Here is a 22,525-nt window from a genome sequence, read left to right as displayed (position 1 = left end):
CCGCCAAGGCAAATCCGTCATTATTTGCCAACCAAACCGCCGGTTTTTGATAAGGAAAATGGCAAATTCTAGTGACACTTTTATCAATCCGCCACCCGCCATACGGTTTCTATTTTTCTCTCAAACCGCACCGACCCGCACCGCGCACACCCCTAGTTGTCATTGTGTATTGTGTCCCAAAACTCCTTGTCTTCAAGCACCGCTTCTATTGCCTTATCAACAATTTGCTAGGTGTCTGTCTGTTGGTTAGTCAACAAAGCATCTATGATATCTGCTAGGGGTGGGCAGCGGGTTATCCGACCCGCACAACCCGCCCGAACCGATCCGAACCGCACGTTTATGGGCGGTTTCGCAAATACATTAGGGTAGGGTGCGGTTTGGAAAATGAGAGAATTTCGGGTTGCGGGCGGGTTGCGGGTTTTACCCGTACCCGACACAACCCGCCCGCATTATATAATTTTTTTTTTTTTTTTTTTTTTTTTTTAAAGAAAAAACTGAGCCGTTCATCTAAATTTTTTTGGCCCAAACAAATCTGGACCGTTTAAACAAACCCTAACCTAATCTCTCAAAACATATCTCTCATTTCATTCCATTTCACTCTCTCACCTCACCACCGTTGTTCTTCTCTTCCATCTCTGTGTTTGCGAGAAGCGACCACCGATCGGCGATCACACTCATCATCTCAGGCATCTATCTCTCTCAGGTAAGCATCTCTCAAAAACATCTTCATTCTCACAGTTCTCTTCTCATCTCACTCTTGTTCTTCCATCTCTCTCTCTCTCTCTCTCAGCGAAGCGACCGATTCCATCTCTCTCTCTCAGCGAAGCACCGATCGACCTTCGGCAACTCTCAGGTAAGTCTCTGTCTCCGTCTCTCTCTCTCTCTCTCAGCGAAACAACGATTCCATTCCATCTGATCTGTGTTGATATTTTTTTTTTTTTTTGATAAATAATGATCTGTCTGTGTTGATATTCAGAGTTGGATAGTTGGATGATCTGTGTTGATTTTTTTGATCTGTCTGTGTTGGATAGTTGGATGATCTGTGTTGATTTTTTTTTTTGGATAGTTGGATGATCATTATTTATCTGCTTCAGAGTTGGATAGTTGGATGATCTGTGTCCAACTCTAAATCGATCTGTCTGTGTTGGATGATCTGTGTTGATTTTTTTTGATCTGTGTTGAACAGTAGACAATCTGATCTGATCGATTTAGATTTGATTTGTTTGTATCCATCTGATCTGTGTTGATTTTTTTTTTTTGATAAATAATGATCTGTCATGAAGGGTTATTTTCTGTAAATATTTTTTTTGATAAATATTTTTTTCATCATTATTTTTTTTTTTGATAAATAATGATCTGTCATGATAAATATTTTTTTTGATAAATATGCGAAATTACTGTAATATTCTCACTCAGGCATTTTCTGTTATTTTCTTCCATCTCTTTCATACACATAATTTATAATTCCTAACATTGTTTCAATTAAATCAGAATTAATTGTAGATCCTTAATTATTTATTGCAATTCCTAACAACTTAATCTAATTTTAATTTAATTATATTTTAGATCAATTTTTAATTATATTTTATATTTTAGATCAATCCTTAATTATAATTTTATTTTAATTAATATCTTAATTTAATTTTTGGTTTGGAGAAGATGAGAATATAATTATATTTTTGTTGTGTTAATTTCACTTTATTTAAAAAAAAAAAAAATCTAGCTTACTCTAAAATAAGGTGTGTGTGTGTGTGATACAACTTCCATTAGTTTAGATGGAAAAACAAACAATAACACTTTAATCCAAAATTACATGGGAGATTTTTTTGGCTATATTGAACCATGAGGGGATAAATCGACGAGCGATTGAAAAACGGTTGCCAAAATCTTCATTTTAAATCAAATTTTGATGAATTTTGTATCATTGAAAAACTCTTTGAAAATTATATAGAAAAGTTGGACGATTTTAAAAATCACTAAAAAATTCACATAAAATTCATAAGAAATCAATTAGTATACAAACATGGAAGTTAAATCAATTAGTAACCATCACATTGAGACTAGATTCTCAAATGAATATACAATTTGGAGTTTGTACTATTTGTCATGTGAATTAAATAAACACTTCCAATCTGTTTGTTCTATTTGTTTATTTAATGTCTGTAAAATTGATTCTGTGATTGTATTTTTGTAATCCAGTTTAAATAGAGGATAGTATTCAATCTCCCGCAATCAATCTTGTACCTCCGGAATCCACTAATTCTCAAATGAATCCTCTCTTAGTCGAACCCGAACCTGAACTTGAACCTAAGCCTCCTAGACCCCCAAAGAGAAAGAGTGAGAGTAGTGGAGGGGGGAGAGCACCATCCACAGTTTGGGATCATTTTGACAAAGTTGTAGGGACCGATGGGAAGCGTAGAGCCGTATGTAAATATTGTAAGAAAGAGTATATGGCTGACTCTAGAACTCATGGGACTAGTAATTTGAGGAGTCATACACCCAATTGTAAAGAATATCCAAATAGGGATACAGATGGTCAACAAACACTAAATCTTAAACCGAAGCAAAATGAAGAGGGTGTTGAGGTTGTAGCAACAATTTTTAATTTTGATACTTGTAAAAGGGCTCTTGCGGAGATGGTGGTCATTGATGAGTTGCCATTTAGATTTGTGGAGGGTGTTGGGTTTAGAAGATTTTGTAATGTCATGCAACCCAAATTCACACCAATTCCCTCTCGTCAAACCATATCTAGAGAAGTGCTCAATATATTCAAGAATGAAAGGGATAAGTTAAAGAAGGCCATGAAGGGTCGTAGAATTTGTTTTACTACGGACACTTGGACATCTATTCAGAATTTGTGTTACATGTGTTTGACTGCTCATTTCATTGATGATAACTGGAAACTTCAAAAAAGAATCATAAATTTTCAACAAGTTGAGGATCACAAAGGAGAAACATTGGGTCGAAAAATTGAGTCGTGTTTGATTGAGTGGAACATTGATAGCATATTCACCTTAACAGTTGATAATGCTAGTTCAAATAATCTTACCATTCAATATTTGAAAACGATAACCAAAGATTGGAAGGGGACTATTTTGCAACATGAGTTTATTCATATGCGTTGTTGTGCACATATTCTTAATCTCGTTGTGAGTGATGGGTTGAAAGAAATGGATGATTCTATTGCCAACATTAGACTTGCGGTGAGATATGTGAGGTCTTCTCCTCATAGGCATGATGTTTTTAAGAAGTGTGCGGCCACACTCAAACTTGATTCAAAAGCTCTTGTATGCCTAGATGTACCAACTAGGTGGAACTCTACCTATTTGATGCTAGAGGCCGCCGAAAAGTATGAGAAGGCTTTTAATCGATTGAAGTTTGTGGATTCCAACTTTGAACCTTATTTCAATGATGTTGATGGTGGCATAAGAAGAAGTCCGAATGAGTTGGATTGGAAAAAGTGTAGAATTTTTTTGAGGTTTCTAAAATTATTTTATGTTGCAACCAAGAAATTTTCGGGGTCTCTCTTTGTTACTTCCAATGCTTTTTACAAAGAGATGTTTGTCATTGAAAGCAAAATTAACCAATTAATTTTGGAGGAGGATGATACTTTGAGCACAATGGCAAAGACTATGAAGCTAAAGTTTAGCAAGTATTGGGGGGATGGAAGCAAAATCAATTTGTTGTTGTATGTTGCGGTGGTTCTTGATCCTACCAAAAAAATGACATACTTGGAGTTTTGTTTTTCCAATTTATTTCTTGGAGATAATAGGAAGGTGGAAGAGATGGTAGACAAGGTTAAGAGTTGCTTGAGTCGTTTGTATATCCATTATGTCACACTCTATCCTTCAAATGAGAAACTTCCAAGTGTGAGTGAAGTTGTGAATATGGTGGAAGATGATGATGATGATGATCCCTATTCTTTAGTTGACTCCCAATTTAATTCTTATTTAGAGGGGCGATGCACTAGTGGATCTAAGTCGGAATTGGAACAATATTTATCCGAGGTTGAACATTTTGCAAAGAATCAAACATTTGAGATTTTGGATTATTGGAAGTTGAATGCAACCAAATATAGGGTGTTATCACAACTTGCTAGGGATGTGTTGGCCATGCCTATTTCTACCGTTGCATCGGAGTCGGCTTTTAGTACGGGAGGGCGTATTCTTGACCCATTTTGTAGTTCACTCTCGCCTTCTATGGTTGAAGCTCTTGTATGTACTCAAAATTGGCTTCGAAGCAACCTTCCAATTTCTCTTCGAAAGGCGATGGATGATGTGGAAGAATTTGAGCAATATGACTCGGGTAAATGAGAATTTATTTATCTTTATTTTAATTTGTATTATTATTCATTTTCTAATGTAAGTTTTAATAATCTTCTCTTCTTGACTTCTAATTAGGTACTTTGGAGTCAAGCTCATCTTCAACTTCAACCTATAATGTTGATGCTATAATTGATGTCTAATATCCATTTGGTCATTGGTAATTTTTTCATATCAACACATTTTCTTACTATATTGAGATGCAATATATAGACATTTGTTTATTTTTTCATTTCTTACTATCTATAATTGAAGATTAAAGTTTATATTTTTTTAATTTGTTTGTGTAGGGTTCATCAACCAAATGCATGGAATTAGAATTGGAATTTGCGAAAGTTGAATTGGATGTGATTCATGAAGATGAAGTTTGATATCTTAGAAGTATTTTAATTTTATTTCATGGGTTTGTATTGAATGAAGTTTATGTTTGACAACAACTTTTTTTTTTTAATTGCGTTTGGTTTTGGATGAATGTAACTTAATGAATTTTTATTTTTTTTTGCATTTTGGATGAATGTAAGTTAATGAAGAATTACTCTTTTTTTTTTTTTTTTTTTTGGAGGTTAGGAATGATGAATGTTGAATTTTTAATGTAGGATTTTCTTATTTGGATTATGAATGATGAATGTAGGATAGGATGAATGCAAGTTAATATGATAGAATGCAGATTTTGAATGATTTGTTTAGGTTATGAATTGAATTTGTTGTGTTTTTTATTTTATAAGTTTTTTTTATAAGTTTTAGTTCATTAATTATTAATGTTGGAGCATTTTAGAAAATATGAGAAAAAAGGTCCAAAATAGAGATTGACAAAATGGGAGAAAAAAAAAGTTTAAAAATAATTTTTTGGAAAAAAAGTTCAAACCGCAAACCGTCCGCAAAACCGCGAACCCTATCCGCACAAACCGCAAACCGCATTGCGGGCGGTTGCGGGTCGATTTTTCCCCAAACCGCATAGATGCGGGCGGGTCCAAACCGAACCGCAAACCGTCCAAACCGAACCGCGGACACCCTTAATATCTGCTCTGATTTGGTGGCACTCCTACTTTGTTAAGTTGGGAAAGATGTCTTTGTTACAAACATATTCTCTCATGAGGTAACAAACTATGACGCCACAATCAAGTCTACGATGACATTAGAAAAACAAAGTTAGTAGTCATCAATGATAATTTTATCAATGTAATGTGTTTTGGTTTTTAAAAACTTACGAATGATCAACTTGTTGGGGACAATTCATTGCAATTTCTGTTTCTTCATGAAACTTGTTACCTTCAATGAGTTTGGGATTGTGATGGTGAAGGTATTTTTCAATAACCTTTCTCTGCAAAATATATTAATAATTAATTGGTATTTAACAAATAAATGCATAATAAAATTTGATATAGACAAGGGGAATGGATGATATCATAATTAATTGGTATTTTACCACTTTGTTTGCCTCATTTAAGTGGTTATTTGTTTCTGTGCTTGGTCTCATTGAATTGTAAAACTTCCATGAGCCATTTTCAGTATCAAGTACCAACAATGCCCAATGCTTTTCATTGAAAATTGGGAAAAGAAGATATCTTTCCTTGACAGCTTCTAACATCATGTTGTTCAACAATTGATTTGTTTCTGCCTCATCCTTTGTGGTGAACAAATACTGTGTTTTGCAAATATATTAGTTTTGGTTACAATATAATTCATTAATGGTAATTTTATCACTATAAGACTGGATGAATGAGAACTTATGCACTTGATTTAGACAAGGGGAATGGTTGATATCGTAATGAAGTATATATACATATATATATGTAATTTACTTACATGGCATGATGTAGTAAATATATATGTTGTTCCTGCTTGCGAGCTGAGGCTGAACTTTGGTTTCTGTTGCTCTTCTGTCATTAAGATTTCCTTGTATGCATTTATTGCCTGTTGTAAAAACAAAAGCAAACAAGGTTAATGAGAGAATTATTATTTGGTATTATAATTGATATATGCACAAATAGGGATTTGATTTTACATTTCCAGAAAGTTCTTCGCATTTGACTATTTTGTCAATATCATCCAAGTACAAATAGCTGCCTACTTCCTTTCCTTGTAAAATTGGATAACTGCAAATGTGAAAACAAAATTTATCACTGTATACCAAAATTTGTTGCTCAATTAACGAAACAAAGGTTAGGGGAACAAATTGAGCATCAACTTTTAGTTGATGTATCAAATCCGAACAATGAAATGAAATAGAGAACATAAACTCAAATGCCTAAATAATTTGATACCATAGATGAGACACGATGAAGATTAGCAAACTATATCACTCTACCAAACAAATTAAGTAAAATTTATCACTATGTAGCAAATTTTATCACTGTATATCAAAATTTATCAATGAATGAAGTAAACAAAAGTTATACATTGATAAATGCATGACCATACACTAAAATTTAGATTCCAAATTTGGAAATTTTACGACCAAATCGTGTTCTTACCTGCTGGTTTTTGTTGCCCAAAGACTGGTGAGTTTCATCCTTGATTTCTTTGGCAATTTGTGAAACACTGGATAGGAAGTGTCAATTTGTTTTGTTGGACGTTGATGTTGTGTCTGCTCTTCTTTTCTAGTCTTTGCACTTTCTTCAACCATTGGTTCTAGTTCATCAACTGTCTTGTTCTGCTTTGGTTGTCTGTTCGTTACGTACCAAAAATCTGGATCTTTGTGCTCTTTTCTTGTTTCTCTATTTTTTACCCTTTTTATCATTGAGCTCACAAGAGGCGATGTTTTGGGAGTGGTGGCTTCAACTTCAACTACGATTTGTTCTTCTTCACTGTCCAGGTAGAGATTTGATTCAACCAACATTGCAATTCTCTCATTAAGTAGCACCATTTCCACATCTTTGACTTCCATTTGTATCTTTGCTTTCTTGCTCTGTTCTTCCATTTGTTTACTGAGCTTCATGAGTTGGTCCTTAAGCTCATCATTTTCTGCTTGGATTCTTGCCTTCTCTATTTCTAGCCTTTGGATTATCAGGACATTCTCTTCTAGTTTCTGAAAGGTATGTTCATTAATTTTCACATGGTAAATATTTGTTTCATAGGCAAGTTTCCTTTTTGCTTTCCTCTTTTCAGCCGGTGTTTGATGCTTGAATCGCAGGGAAGTTGTTGGACCAACTTTCTGTTTGATCGTTGTTTCTTCTTCATCATTTCTAGGTTGTCAAAAGAAAGCTCATTTCTTTGCACATGAACTGGACCTTCTTCAGTTTCATGCTAAAAGTTGGCTTTCCTTCTTGCATTCTTTTTTTATTGCAATGTTGTTGATTTCCTCTTTTTTCGAGCACCTGTTTGATGCTTTGGATTCGGTGAATTTCTTCCTGGACTGAGACTGAATATCTTTGTGATAATTGGTTCTTCTTCCTTTTCAGATAATTCAGTCTCCTCTTGTTCCTCAAAGTTACATTCTTCATCTTCATGCTCATCATCTGTTTGTGGTTGCAATTGTTTGTATATGTTCTATTCTTCAATTGTGTCTTTCAAATTGCTCTCCTACATGAATGAAAATTATTAAAAAGAATGATATGACGCAAAGTTAAGTAATTATTTATCATTCGGTGATTCAAATGTATAATAATAATTTATCATTTGATTTTGCTTCATGATAACAAGTTTTATCAGTGAATTAGCAACATTAAGCAAAATTTATCACTCAATGAAGCTTACTAAGAAAATTTATAACTGTGAGCAAAAAGTTATCAATCCATATGAAAATTTATCGCTGCATAGCAAAATTCATCACTCAATTAAAGAAATAAAGGTTATACACTGATAAAACTTGTTTATTGAATAATTTCCTAGCACAGATGAAATGCCTAAATAATTTTTCTACCACAAATGTGACACCATGAAGATTAAGAAGAATTTATCAGTCTTGCTAAAATTTATCACTGCATAACAAAATCTAATATTTGTTTAAAGAAAACAAAGGATATGAACAGATACCTCAATATGTTTCAGATCATGCAAGGATGACTTTGCCAATTGTTCTCCCAGATGTGTAATGTTCCATCTTGCAAATTTTGGGATTGGGTTCTTGTCATTTGGTTTGATGATCTTTGCATGCTCACATATCCAATACTATTGAGGACAAAAAAAATGTTATAAATTAGTATTTAGTAAATGTAAATATTATAGTTTACAAGTTGTAAGTGAGGTATTTACTTACCAATAAGATGATCACACATCCGCAGACTCTATCAATTTTGTTGATGTTGCGTGCTATTGATCTTGTAAGATGTTGTTTTGCTGCGCCACACCAATCATAAGACTTCATTTCATCAATATTCTCGAGGTATTTCATGAACCCCCAACCAATTGTTGTCCCAGTACCCGGATACAACAAAAGCAAACAAACCAGAAGGCACACAAGCCTAACGACATCTTCTACATCTTCATTGTTATTGCTTCTCAGAAGTTTCGTTATCAACTTTTGGATTGAAACACTTGTCATTCTGATCTCGGTTATTTTCCTTCTTTGCACCATAGCTACCTCATTTTTTCTTCCGTATGCAAGGTTCATCTTCTTCTGTCCCCATGCAATCCCAAAAATTAATTTGAAGTCATTTCTTTTCAACTTCAGCTTCTTCCCAGTAATTTCAAATGTGGTTCCATCCATTTGGTAAGTTTGTAAAATTTTTGCAACCACATCATCATATTTAATTGAATCTCTTCTTTTAACCTTGTTTTCACTCAATGTATCAACCAGAAGTGAAAAAGGTGTCTTTCTCAATACTGTCAAATGCTCCTCTCTAAGTTTTGTTGTCTTGAAAAATTTGATAAGAGATTGAATGTTGGAACGGTAGACATACTTTGCGTCATTATCATGTATCTGTTCAGTCCTAGTTTTTCTTCCATCAATTTTTTTCTTCCCTCATGGTTTGTGGAGCTCTGTAGGTTGTTTCAGTTGTTCCTGTTTGGGCTCCTCATTGTCAATGTTAGATTCAGGTTTAACTTTTAGTTGATTTTCACTTTCATGTGTTGTTGGCTCTATAACAAACTCAATTTTTTCAATCTTTTTCTTCTTTGAGAAACTTGTTTCTCTACGACGTAATCTTTTATGATGGCTGGCAACATCTGTACAAAAACATTGAGCATGAACATTGAAAATTAAAAAAAAATTTATCACTGAACTAGGCAAACTAAGTAGAATTTATCAATCTATTATACAAATTAAGCAAATATATAACTGTGTAGCAAAGTTTAGATTCCAAATTGCAAAAGAACATGAAGTATCATGATGAAGATGAGAACAATTATATAGCAAATTTTATCACTGAATTAGCAAAAGTAAGAAAATGCATCATTGTATAGCAAATGAACATAAAGGTATGATTGTTATGATGTTGAATATCACTCATAAATTAATACAGTATGGTACAGATTTAAAATAGCTTCAGGTCGAATTTTATCACTCAATTATAGTTATGAAAGAAGAAGGAAAGCAAATCCATCATTATAACAAATTTTATCACTCAATTAGGAAAATTAAGCAAATCTGTCAATCTTATAGCAAATTTTCTCACTAATTTGGGCAAAGTAAGCAAATCTGGCATTGTATAGCAAATTTTATCACTGAATTAGTAAAAGTAAGCAAATCTATCATTGTATAGGAAATGAACATGAAAATGTGATTATTATGAAGTTGAATATCGCTCATAAATTAATGCTGTATGGTACAGATTGGAAATAGCTTCAAGTCGAATTGTATCACTCAATTATAGTTATGAGAGAAGAAGGGAGGCAAATCTATCATTATAATAAATTTTATCACTGAATTGGGAAAATTAAGCAAATCTATTATTGTTGTAGCAAATTTTATCATTGAATTGGGCAAAGTAAGCAAATCTGTTATTGTATATCAAATTTTATCACTGAATTAGCAAAAGTAAGCAAATCCATCATTGTATAGCAAATGAACATGAAGATGTGATTATTATTGAAAATAGTTTCAAGTCGAATTTTATTACTCAATTATAGTTATGAAAGAAGAAGGGAAGCAAATCCGTAGTTATGAAATAAGAAGAGAAGCAAATCCATCATTATAACAAATTTTATCACTCAACTAGGAAAATTAAGCAAACCTATCATTCTTATAGCAATTTTTCTCATAGAATTGGGCAAAGTAATGAAATCTGTTATTGTATATCAAATTTTATCACTGAATTAGAAAAAGTAAGCAAATCCATCATTGTATAGCGAATTTTATAACTCAATTACAGTTATGAACGAAGAAGGGAAGCAAATCCATCATTATAACAAATTTTATGACTCAATTAAGAAAATTAAGCAAATCTATCATTCTTATAGCAAATTTTCTCACTGAATTGGGCAAAATAAGCAAATCTGTTATTGTATAGCAAATGAACATGAAGATGTGATTATTATGAAGTTCAATATCACTTAATTATAGTTATAAAAGAAGAACAGAAGATGAATACGACTCACGTTTCATTCGCATGTTTGTTGAAGATGAACGAAACAGGGAATGTAGATCGAAACGGTGAAGGATTTGCTGGAAATCTGTTCGGAATCAGATTATTGATCGAAACAGAGGTAATTTCTTTGGAAACAATGGGAGATACAGGGAAAATCTCTTCGTTTGTTTTGATTTCCAAATCGCAAATCGCTTCAGAATGGTTTCCAAATCGCCTCAGAATAGTTTCCAAATCATAACATTTGAGAAGGAGCGTGTGTTTCACGCGCGTGTGGTGTGACATTCAGGGGTAAAATTGGAAACTGAAATAGGGCAGGACTTAGTAGGTATTAATTTGTTTGCATGGGATCGGCTGGTAAGTGCCCCTTTTTTTTATTTAATTTGTTGGGTTGTATTGGTTTGGTTGTTTTTGGGCTGTGTTAGTTTGGTTTTTTTTTTTTGTTTTTTTGTTTTTTTTTTGGGAAGGGTGGTTATGTGCAGGGGTGTGTCAAAAAATTAAGTATCTCGCACCAATTCAGCCTGTGTGGTCTAATAAGGTGAGTGAGTTGGATTGGACGGTTGGGGTGATAAAATTGACTGATCAGTTAGGCTCCTGGTTAAAATTAATTAATTCCAGATAATTTTGAACGAGTCCCTATTATATTTTTATTTCAAATTAGGAAGACTCGGAAGAAATTGAAATAGCTTTGGTATTGTTTATGCAAAAAAAAATTATCCAGAAATAAAAATATACTAGGGACTCATACAAAATTATATGAAATTAACAAATTTTAACTAGCAGTCTAACTGATCAATCAATTTTATCACCTACCCATTCTAACCCAACTCACTCACCTTATCAAACTACCCAAATTGAATTGATATAAAATATATAATTTTTTTAACATATTTCTATACATAATCACCCTTTCACAAAAAATGAAAATAAAAATAAAAAATTCGAAACATTGGAGCCTCATTTTGTTGAGGCCTAGCACTGCTCTTGTTTGAATCTCTAACTTGTACAAAAAAATATAAATAATATTAATATTAATAGTAGGTGCAAACTCTCCCTCTAATCTTAAAAAAAACAAAAACTATCGTGACTATTGCTCCGGCCTCCTTTTGGTAAGTAATTTTTTTATTTAAAAAATTATTAAAAAAATTAAAAAATTAATAATTTATATTAAAAAGTTAAATTTTTTTTAAAACTTTTTACACATCTTTTTATAAAAAATTAAAAATTCATCCTAAACATACTCTTTTTTTTAGCTCATATTTTAGCCAAATATCAAAAAAATTACAAAATTAGCATATTCCCAAACGAGGTCTCAATATCATCTTCCAGAGTAATTTTTGTATATAAATAAAATATTTAAATATATGTTATGTGATATTATTTATTATTATGATTAATTTTAGCAATAAAATTTATTACATTTATGTTAAATATTTATAAAATAATAAGAGACATATATATATATATATTTAATAGAAAGTATTGTTATGTAATACCCTTTTGATGAGTAATTTTTATATACGGATAGGATATAGAATAATGTTAGAAATCTTAAATATTTTATTAAATATGGATATGAGATCACAAAGAACCCACATAGTATGGGTCCTACGTCTATATAAGATATTTAATAAAATATATGTGATATATTCTCTTATTATGATTAATTTTGACAATACTACATTTGCATTTAGTGTTTGAAAAATAATAAAAAACATATATATTTATAAATTAGTGAAAAATAATATCACGTCTATGTTATTCAAATACAAAAATTTCTCTTCCGGATAAGCGTATACATATGACCTCTCAATCAAAAACTAATGGCATTTATGTAATTTTGAGACAGAAAAGAGGGCAGAACCGGGCTTAAAGAAAGCAAATTTATGCATCCACGTGGATTATAAATCAGTTTCCCTTCTTTTCCTCTTTCTTCTAAACCCGACGCGCATCCTCCTCCTCCTCCGCCTCCTCTCTCTCTCTCTCTCTCTCTCTCTCTCTATATATATATATATCTATATCTATTCGCTCTACTCGTGATCGCTCCTCCTCGTCGACGTGAAATAGAGAGAGAAAGAGAGAACTCAACCATGGACGAGAATTCTGCGGCCATTGAAGCAATTCTGAGAGGAGGAGAAGAAGAAGAAGAAGAAGAAGAAGAAGAGAGCAGCAAAATCAACAACAAAGGAACCGTGGACAACGATGGCGGATGGAAAACGGTGTCGTACCAGAAGCGCCACAGAAAGAAGTCGGTGAAGGCCCCGGAGGCCTTCTCCGATCCCCAAAAGCTCGGCTCCTCTGCCACTGGCGATGTCTTCCGGTCGATCGAGCAGCACTCCGAGGAGCGTCGCCACCGTCTCGAAGCTCAGAGGGCCGCCGGAGAAAACGCCGTCAAATTGAGCGGTGATGACGTGGAGGATGGTGCCGATGTTGAGGCCGCCTCCAGTGTCGACAATGGCGGTGCGGAGGCGAAGAAGACTAAGGTGAAAAAGCCGAAGAAGCCGAAGGTTACTGTCGCTGAGGCGTCGGCGAAGATTGATGCTTCTGATCTTGCTGCTTTCCTTGCTGATATAACGGTGAGCGTTGAATTCTTTCAACTTTATGTATCAATTCAATCTAATTGAGCCTGATCTGTTATTCAGATGGGTTTGGATTGAGTTTTTTTGTTAAGAAAATTGAATTTTGTTTGTGTTTTTTTTTTTTTTTTTAAATATATATATATTTCAGGTTTCGTATGAATCGCAGCAGGATATACAGCTCATGCGATTCGCGGACTATTTTGGCCGTGCATTTGCTTCTGTGAGTGCGTCTCAATTTCCGTGGATGAAGACATTCAAGGAGTCTTCTGTTGCAAAGATGGTTGATGTCAGTTTCTTTCACCTTTGAAAAGTTTTTTTTTTTTTTTTTTTTTTTTTTTTTTTTAAATTTGATTTCATCTGATGAGGTGTAGAAAAACTGTCTTTTGCGTAACTTGGATCAAGAATTTTGGATAGAGAAACATAATTCAAGGCAGAGAGAACTCAAAAGGTCTCATCTTTTTTTCTTTTTGGAAAACGATTGTATCTCTGAAATGTGGATAAGTTGTGTGACAAAAAGTTTGAGTTTTAAATGAAGAGGTGTCATATGATCAAATCAATCTGCAGAATTTTATGTTTTGTACATGCATATCTGCAGAATTTTGTGTTTTGTAAATGCATGGTCTTTATGCTTTCTTTCAAATTTCACTGTTTTATTATTTTACTCTTTTTTTTTTTAAAAAAAATTATTATTATTATATATATATGTATTGTATGCCTTCAATTAATGATTTTGCGGATTTGGAAGAGGCGAATGTTTTTATCAACTAGGGAGATATCTTTGATGCACTTTTCTGGAAATCATTTTATCTTATTTTGAACACTCACACGGACCATCTCCAACACTGCATCTAATATTTCATCAAATTTAAATTTGATGAAAAAGGGCAACTGTTTAACCTCCAACCCTTTCATCAAACTCATATCAAATGAGGGATGAACCAAAACTTTCATCAAATGAAAGGAAACTTTCATCAAATGAAAGGAACCTTTCATTTTTCATCAAATTTAAATTGTTACCGTTGGGCCAAACATCTCCACCCAAAAGCAATTTGATAGCCTTTTTTTATTCATGTCCGGACGACTTTCAGAACATCCGCCCAAATGTCTTTCTGGACAACCGGGAATGTGAAAAAATATAATGAAATTTCTAATTTTAGCATTAGAGTGAACGATATCAAATCAAACTTTTCATCAAATTTTTACTCAAATTTGATGAAATTTTTTATTCAACGTTGGAAATGCTCATCATCATTCATCATAAATTTTTGTAATAACAAGTTTAGATTCCTAAATTTACATAACTACCTCTTTGTCAAACAGATACCAATTTCTCATATATCTGAAGCCATTTATAAGGCATCAACTGACTGGCTTAACCAACGATCCTTTGAAGCACTTGGTTCCTTTGTATTGTGGTCAATGGATAGCATAATTTCTGACCCAGCTATCCATCAAGGAGCAGCTAAGGGGTCAAAAAAGGTGGTTCAGCAAGCTCCTTCAAAATCTCAGGTAATTTTCTCCATTTTCCTTCTTGAGCTTATTGTCAATTTATATTTATTTTTTATTTTTAACTTAAAAGTGAAAAAAAAAAAAAAAAAAAAAGGAAGAAGAAGAAGAGAAGCTTCTTAAGTTGTTGATGATTCATGGAACTAGAAGTGCCAGGAATCTGATACTTGGTTTTGTCGGATGTAACGTTGACATAAATTGTCTGATGGATAAATTCAATATTTTGCGGTGTTGTTTTCGTGGTGAAGTTCAAAAACATTTTTGTCGAAATACACGCAGTCAATAGCACGTGTGTTTTGGTAGCTACATGACAATTAAGAATGGAGGGGAAACAAAGCAATGGATTATTTATGTTTTACGAGATTGGGCACATGCGTCACAATTCAACATGGAGGGTTGCCCCTACTGTCATAAATGGTACAAATTGCACTTTCTATGCGCATCTAGAAAGGCCATTGACAGATGGACAATTGTTAGAAGCTTCAATACTATCACATTCTTATGTGGATTTGAGGAAAGAGGAGTTATACTTGTATATGAAATGTAATTACCTTTTTTAGCTTTCTTAAATTGATTGGTGTTTGAGAGTTGTTATGAGAATTTTAAAATGTGATACAGTTTCAGCGCACCAAATGGTCTGTTTGATTTACAATATTAGTGTAGATTAGTCAAGTATGAGGAGGTTTTATAGTTGCAATGCAAATATAAACCCATTTTATGGCATAACCATAAATGTAATTAAAATCTCTTTCATCTCCATGCCTTACTATAGGATACACCATGTTTTTAAGAATGTGATTATTTGACTCATACACCAGAAGCTTGTTTTACCTTCATCGTCTGGGAGCTTGGTGCCCGTAGTTTTTTTAGATGATAAAATAAAATTAGGCCCTATAATATTAGTCTGCTAATACTCAATACCATAGTGCCATGAGTAGACATCTGAAATGTTGCATTTAAAGTAGCCTAGTTGTGCACGAAAGATGGATGATAAGAAATTATAAAAATTAACATTTGTACAAAGATTCCATGGTCTGCATGCAAAGCACAGTTGAGAAGGTTGGTGATTAAAATAATTTGTCGTTTGGTAACGTAGTGTTGTAATGGATATACTTGTCAGTTATTTGTACTCGGAAACATTTATATCATTAATACACTCGTGCACATGTTGATTCTGCAGCTCTTTCCAAATTTAACCAGTCCATGAGTTTTATCATAAAAATTATCTTACATGTCATGACTCCGCGTAATTAGCAGTATCATCAAGAGCAAAACTTAAAAGACATTGTGTGAACACAGCTGTGACAGTGGTAATGTTACCCTTCAAGCTGATTATAAGAGGATGGCCACACAATTATGTAAGCATTTATTTGTTATGCATGTGAGGGAAGGCTGATTTGTCTCACCTGCAATGTCAGCTAAAAGTAGAACATGATAAGAACTGTAACATGCCATTTATCAACTATTTAGTATTGACATGGATACAAGTACGGCATGATCAATGTTCTAAAAAGAAGCCGTTACCGTTATCTAACACCATTGCGTAAGGCCCTTGTTAACATTTCATACCACTATAGCAGTGAATCAAAATCACACCATCACAGTTTTTTTACCAGTTGCTGCTGTAAACCACTGTTGTTTTCCTTTTTTCCCATGTAGCACAGCATTCCCTTTTCCCCCTAGCTTCTCTGCTAGATAAAATTACATGTTATTTAAGATCGGCTCAAGCGAAACTTGATTGATCTTATCCAAACTCAACTCAGCATTGTTCGGCAGAGGTCAAGCCCGACTGGAGCTCATTTATGCATATCAACAAACAACAAACATGATAAAAACACAAGTCTTGAATTATCAAGATCTAGAATAGAAAAGCGAATTGAATGAGTTCTGAAGAGGAAAAAAAATGTGTAAAAACACAAAATGAGTAAATCATAACCTTTGATGTGAAGAAAATCAAGATTCATCACTTGAATATTTAAAAGAAAATAAAAATGAAAGAATGCGAAAGAGTACCAAATTACTAATTTGAAAGAGAGACGAGAGTTGTAGAGGTGGTGTAGGCTGTGCTGCTGATTGAAGCTGGAGAAGAAACTGGTGCATGGGTGGTAACAGTGGCATTGCTCACCCTAATTTATAAGTCTTCTTTGAAGCTTGAATGCCTTGAATTCTGACTTTCTGGTCTATTGTCAGCTACGAGGTATGGATACTGCTAGAAGGGAGTCGTATCTGTACATACTTGTGTTGGATACCGATGCTCCTTGGATACTCATGAATACATATTCAATACTTGAAATTAATTTTCTTTAATTTTGACAAGTATTGAATACTTTTCAGGTAATGTAAGTCAAGTATCTGAACTCAATTATGAAAATTGAGATTGTAATAATTCTTGGATAGCTTTAGAGTATAATTTTTTGGATAAATACAAGAATCGTTTTTTGATACTTTGCTTCCTTCATAGAGAAGAAGAAAATAGTGAGACTTTTTGGACTTCATTGAATTGAAGTACCCTTAACGTGTCATATCCAAAAAAATTAATGTGGTTGCTACAGCTCTGAAACTAATTGTAACACGTAATTTCTGAAGAATGGTTTATTATTATTCTTTAAGCTACGTATATTACAATTCTAGAAGTTATTAAAAAATATAAATAAATGTGTCCTGATCCTATTTTTTGTTTTGTTTTGTCGTACTGTTGTCGTATCGTGTCTGTGCTTTATGGATTGTCAGTTATGATCTAAGTTCATTTTTGTACCAATACAAGATCTATGGATTGAGAAAATATTTGTGAAAGGGACAAATACTTCACTTTGTTTTAAAATGCTTGCCATCTTTATTTTATTTTATTTTTGTCCATTTTGGCATCTGGGGACAATTGGAACATTTTCCTCATAAAATTTTCTCTGTTTCGTATCTGTATAGTTGGTAATGATATAATTGTGGAGCTGCAGGTTGCCATATTTGTGGTTTTAGCAATGACATTGCGACGTAAACCTGATGTGTTGATCAGTCTAATGCCCGCAATAAGGGAGGATGCAAAATATCAAGGACACGATAAGCTTCCAGTCACAGTGTGGGTGATTGCTCAGGTGAAACTAGACAAAATTGATACTTTATTGAGATGAGGCTTTTTCAAGATTAGAGATAGTTGTTTCTTAGTAACTTCTCAATCAAGATTGAATTGGTTTGTGTGTAGGCCTCTCAAGGGGATTTGGTTGTGGGGCTCTTCATGTGGATAAATTTCCTCTTGCCGATGCTGAGCAGTAAATCAGGTTGCAACCCGCAGGCCAGAGACTTGATTTTGCAGTTGGTGGAGAGGTTGGAAACTATTGCAATCAATTCCGTGGCTAGTCCTAATTTATCTTATATATTTTTTTTTTAATTCTAAAACCTCTCTGCATTCCAACTTAAACAGAATTTTATCTGCCCCAAAAGCTCGTCCTATTCTTTTAAATGGTGCTGTCAGAAAAGGTGAGCGCTTAGTGCCACCATCTTCTCTTGAGTTTCTCATGAGAGCCACGTTCCCTGCTTCTTATGCTAGAGTCAAGGTGTGTATGAGTATGGTAGCAATAGTATATTTATTGCTATATTCATTTTACATTATACATGGATCAGTCTGTGATTATCACAGAAGTTGGTGTATTGAGGTTTTTGAATTATATTCAGTCAACTGAGAGGTTTGAAGCTGTTTATCCAATATTGAAAGAGATTGCTCTTACTGGTTCCCCTGGAAGCAAAGCAATGAAACAAACTACACAACAAATATTGCAATTTGCACTCAAAGCTACTGGAGAAGGTAAGACAATCTTGATAGGCTGCCTTTTTAGTGGCTTTTTTAATTATTTGGTACACAATAGGCCTGTAAATTAAGATCAGGGATTGATGGTAGGAAGTTGTTTGCAGGTGTTCCTAATCTATCTAGGGAAGCAAGCAATATATTCATATGGTGTTTGACTCAGAATCCTGACTGTTACAAGGATTGGGTGAGCAGTTCCGATTATTATTTTCTCGAACTTCTATGAACCTTGAGCTTTTACATCTTTCCTTGCACACGCATCAATAATTTTTGTTTTCTTCATAAAACATACAGGACAATCTTTATCTGGATAATCTTGAAGCAAGCATTGTTGTTCTCAAAAGGCTGGTTGATGAATGGAAGGAACACTCTGTTAAACATCCTACTGTTCAGCCTTTGAAGGTGACTTTAGCAAGCTTCAGGAAGAAGGTAATCTTATACACACCATAAAATAAGATGTTTTAAAGATGTGGCTTTCCTAGTAGCAAAAGGAAGAACAGGGGAGATGAGAAAATATGGACCACCGAGATTTATTTCTCTCATATTTTTCTTTTTTGTGAGATCCAAATGGTTTACTAAATTTCCATTACATTCAACCTGCTTTTGATGTTTGCCATAAGATAATATGCCAAATATTTATGATCTTGCATACATTGTGAATGAATGCTTCTTCGTTACTCTCTACCCCACAACCCCAAATTTTTGGCATCCGGTTATTTCCTTCATTGAATTTGAATTCCCTATAATTTCAATGGTCTTGTCCTTATATGTTAAAATTGTTCAACCTTGTCTCCATTGGTAATTCCATTTTAGTTTCTTCACACTTTTTATCATGTTTAGTGTGAATGGTATCAATAATGATTTTTTTTTAGCTGACTTGTTTCATCATATCGCACTGTAGAACGAGAAAGCATTGGCTGCAGATGAGGATGATGACCGCAAAGCATCCTTGAAGGATGCAGACAAGCACTGCAAGGTGCTGATGGGGCGATTGTCAAGGACTCATGGATGCATGAAGATTGTGGTGTTTGTGTCCGTTGCATTGGCTGTGGGCGCTGCTTACATGTCCCAAAACATGCAGTCTTGGGACCTGAAAGAACTTTTGGTAGATTTTAACTTCCCTTAAATCTTCCGAGTTATCTTTCTTAGAGGCTCATGAGCACAGATGATGGCTTATGGCCATCACTACATGACTTAATTATGTCCTGGCATAGATGACCAAAATGGTCCATAGCAAAAATGGGGAGGGAATGCGTTGGTTTTGTCGTGAACTTTTTGACTGGTGTCCGTTGGGTTTTTGTGTAAAATGAAAATAGGTATAGGAGCAGCAGCAGCCAAATGGTGTGGGCTTTACGTTTACAGTGTTGATGTGTCTGGTTTCCAGTTTGGACTTATTTCAATGACCTTCCTATCATAACAACTTTCAGTTGCAAGGCTTTTTCTTTTTCGTTTTTTACACTTCACTTTTGCAAAATTGTCATACGGAGTTTGTTTCAATTTAGCTCCTTTTATTCTCTGTTCTCTTTTATGTTGTTTTTCAGGATAAAAGTTAGGGTTCGGTTCTGTCTGGTTGTGTTCTCATTTTCTTGGGGGGGGGGGTGGTTGGAAAAATTTGTTTGACGATTACGACTCACTTTTTAGAAAATATCAAAAAGTTGTTTCTGAATTTTTGAAAACTATTTTCACACAAAAAAAATGTCAATTTTAAAATGATGGTTGATTTCAAAACTTTATGTTGTTTTTGTTTCTAAAAAAATGGAAACGAAGAAGATGAAAACACAACCAAACAGGACCCGTCAACAGCCTCCTTGTCACCAATTAGAGGGCTGTTTGCTTTGAATGGCAAACTAGTTTGTAGGTTCATATGCATATAGATTTGTTGTGTATGTACTGAACAGAGATTTTTTTTTGGTTTTTTGTTCAAAGCCCTATGATTGGTAGTCTATAAGTAAGTATTAGTTTGTTCACCTGAAAGGGTTCTTGCTTCTTGTAGCTGAATGGTAGTATTTATTTATTTTTTATTTTGGAAAGGCCATTCATGATGAAAAATCTCCTTCAGTTACTGAATGCAGTGAATAGTATAACTTGATTTGTGAAATTAGCCTTTGTGTGGGGGCCCAAGAATTGAATTTTTTTTAACTTTTTGGGTCCTCCTTCCATGCATTTTACTGAAGTTTTCCTCTAATTTAGAGCTGTATCTGGGCAGCCATTACTCATCTCCGGTGACCACACCACCGCCCACTGCCTTCAATTACCATCCCTCTGCTATCACCTCTAGCCTTTTTGTGATTACCCCTACCTTTCTGCAACCACCCCTTTACTCTCTCTCTCTCTCTCCAAACCCACCTCCACCCTTGCCCAAGTCCATTATGACTGGGCTCGTGGTGATTCCTCCACCACAAAAGCTGGTGGTGATCACAGAGTCAGTAATTAGAGGTAAATTGTGAACGGGTCCAATTTCATATTTCTGATAATGTGGTAACCATAGTTGCTTTTGACTTTTGATGGGGAAATATTAGATTCTTTGTTTGACTATTCTGTTTGGAAGACTTAGATCAAAAGATGATGATGGTTCTTAGTTTACTATCCATTTTGGACTCCTAGATTAAAGTGGTGGAGACATTTATGTAATCGAAGAGCTTAACATCTTGCTAGAAAGGGTTGTGCGCTTTGAAGATGACGAGTTGGACAAAATCGTCTTAAAAATAGTCCAACGAAAAATTTTGTCATGGAAGATGAGCGCTTGAGTTTTTGGAGGACTTTACAAACTATCAAATAATCTCTCGTCCTTATCGCAAGACATAGCTCTTTAAGAGGGAGTTTTAATAAAATAAAAAATTAAATTTAAATTTTGTCACATTACCTATTATTATTATTATTTACATCCATATTATTCCTTCCCTCACAATCCTCCTAATCAGGGACGGATTTAGGTTTCGTTTGGGAACCCTCCTTTTTAGTTAAAAAGTCAAAAAGTTACTAAATTAGTCAAAAAAATCAACAATCCATATCAAAAAGTCAAAGATTCTCTTTTCTCTCTACTTTTTGCACATCTTTTCGTAAAAAGTCAAAAAGTCATCCCAAATATACTAATTTTTTTTAGCTTATATTTTAGCCAAATAGTCAAAAAGTTACTAAATTAGCCTGTTCCCAAACGAGGCCTTAGGATCAGGGGGTCACATGCTCTTTGAATTTTTGATAATTTTACTTGTACCCTAATATATATATATATATATATATATTATGTCTTATATATCCTTTATAAAATTATAATAGTGCCCCTCTATTAAGGATTTTATTTCTAATTACAAAGATTCTACTAAAATGGGTCCTTCTACCATACACTCGCCACAATGGTTTATCATATACAACTTATAATATTTTATGGTGTTGATACGAGAAAGTGTTATAACCAAATTATTTTCAGCTATAACTAAAATGACCACAGCAAATAATAATCAAACACCACATCTTTAATCATAATCTAAAAATAATCCAAATAGGTCATAACTAACATCACAACCAATCATAACCAATGGTCATAATCAAAATAACAATCATAAGAAATCATAATTAAGTTACAACCAATATCACAAAGAAGCATAATTAACACCATATTTTGTCATAATCAAATATTACAAAGATCATAACTACAACATATAATACACACTTTTTTTGCGATGTGTTTTATTAAATTTTCCTACTGAAATATATCATTTCTATCTCTACTTATTTATTTTTTTAATTATAATTTTTCAATCTACTTATAATAGTTACTCCCTAATATTTTTATAAAATTCAACCTTAAATCCCTTAATTGAAATTTATATGTATCCAAATAGACTTGTAATATTTAAG

General features: G+C 33.7%; 1 protein-coding gene across 1 annotated transcript; it reads left to right on the top strand.

Annotated features, from left to right (window-relative positions):
* Positions 1–12,579: 12,579 nt before the first annotated feature.
* LOC114285572 (uncharacterized) lies at positions 12,580–20,100 on the top strand. Its single transcript, XM_028228612.2, has 10 exons — positions 12,580–13,362; positions 13,514–13,651; positions 14,686–14,874; positions 17,823–17,960; positions 18,068–18,189; positions 18,287–18,419; positions 18,538–18,667; positions 18,775–18,854; positions 18,962–19,096; positions 19,569–20,100. The coding sequence occupies exons 1-10, from the start codon at positions 12,877–12,879 to the stop codon at positions 19,791–19,793; spliced, it is 1,776 nt and encodes a 591-aa protein (XP_028084413.2). The 5' UTR covers positions 12,580–12,876; the 3' UTR covers positions 19,794–20,100.
* Positions 20,101–22,525: the final 2,425 nt, after the last annotated feature.

This window comes from Camellia sinensis, chromosome 1, assembly GCF_055761805.1.
Source record: "Camellia sinensis isolate YWXY chromosome 1, ASM5576180v1, whole genome shotgun sequence".
Taxonomy (NCBI): Eukaryota; Viridiplantae; Streptophyta; class Magnoliopsida; order Ericales; family Theaceae; genus Camellia; species Camellia sinensis.
Note: the sequence above shows the minus strand (reverse complement) of the source record. Positions and strands in the feature narration are given on the sequence as shown.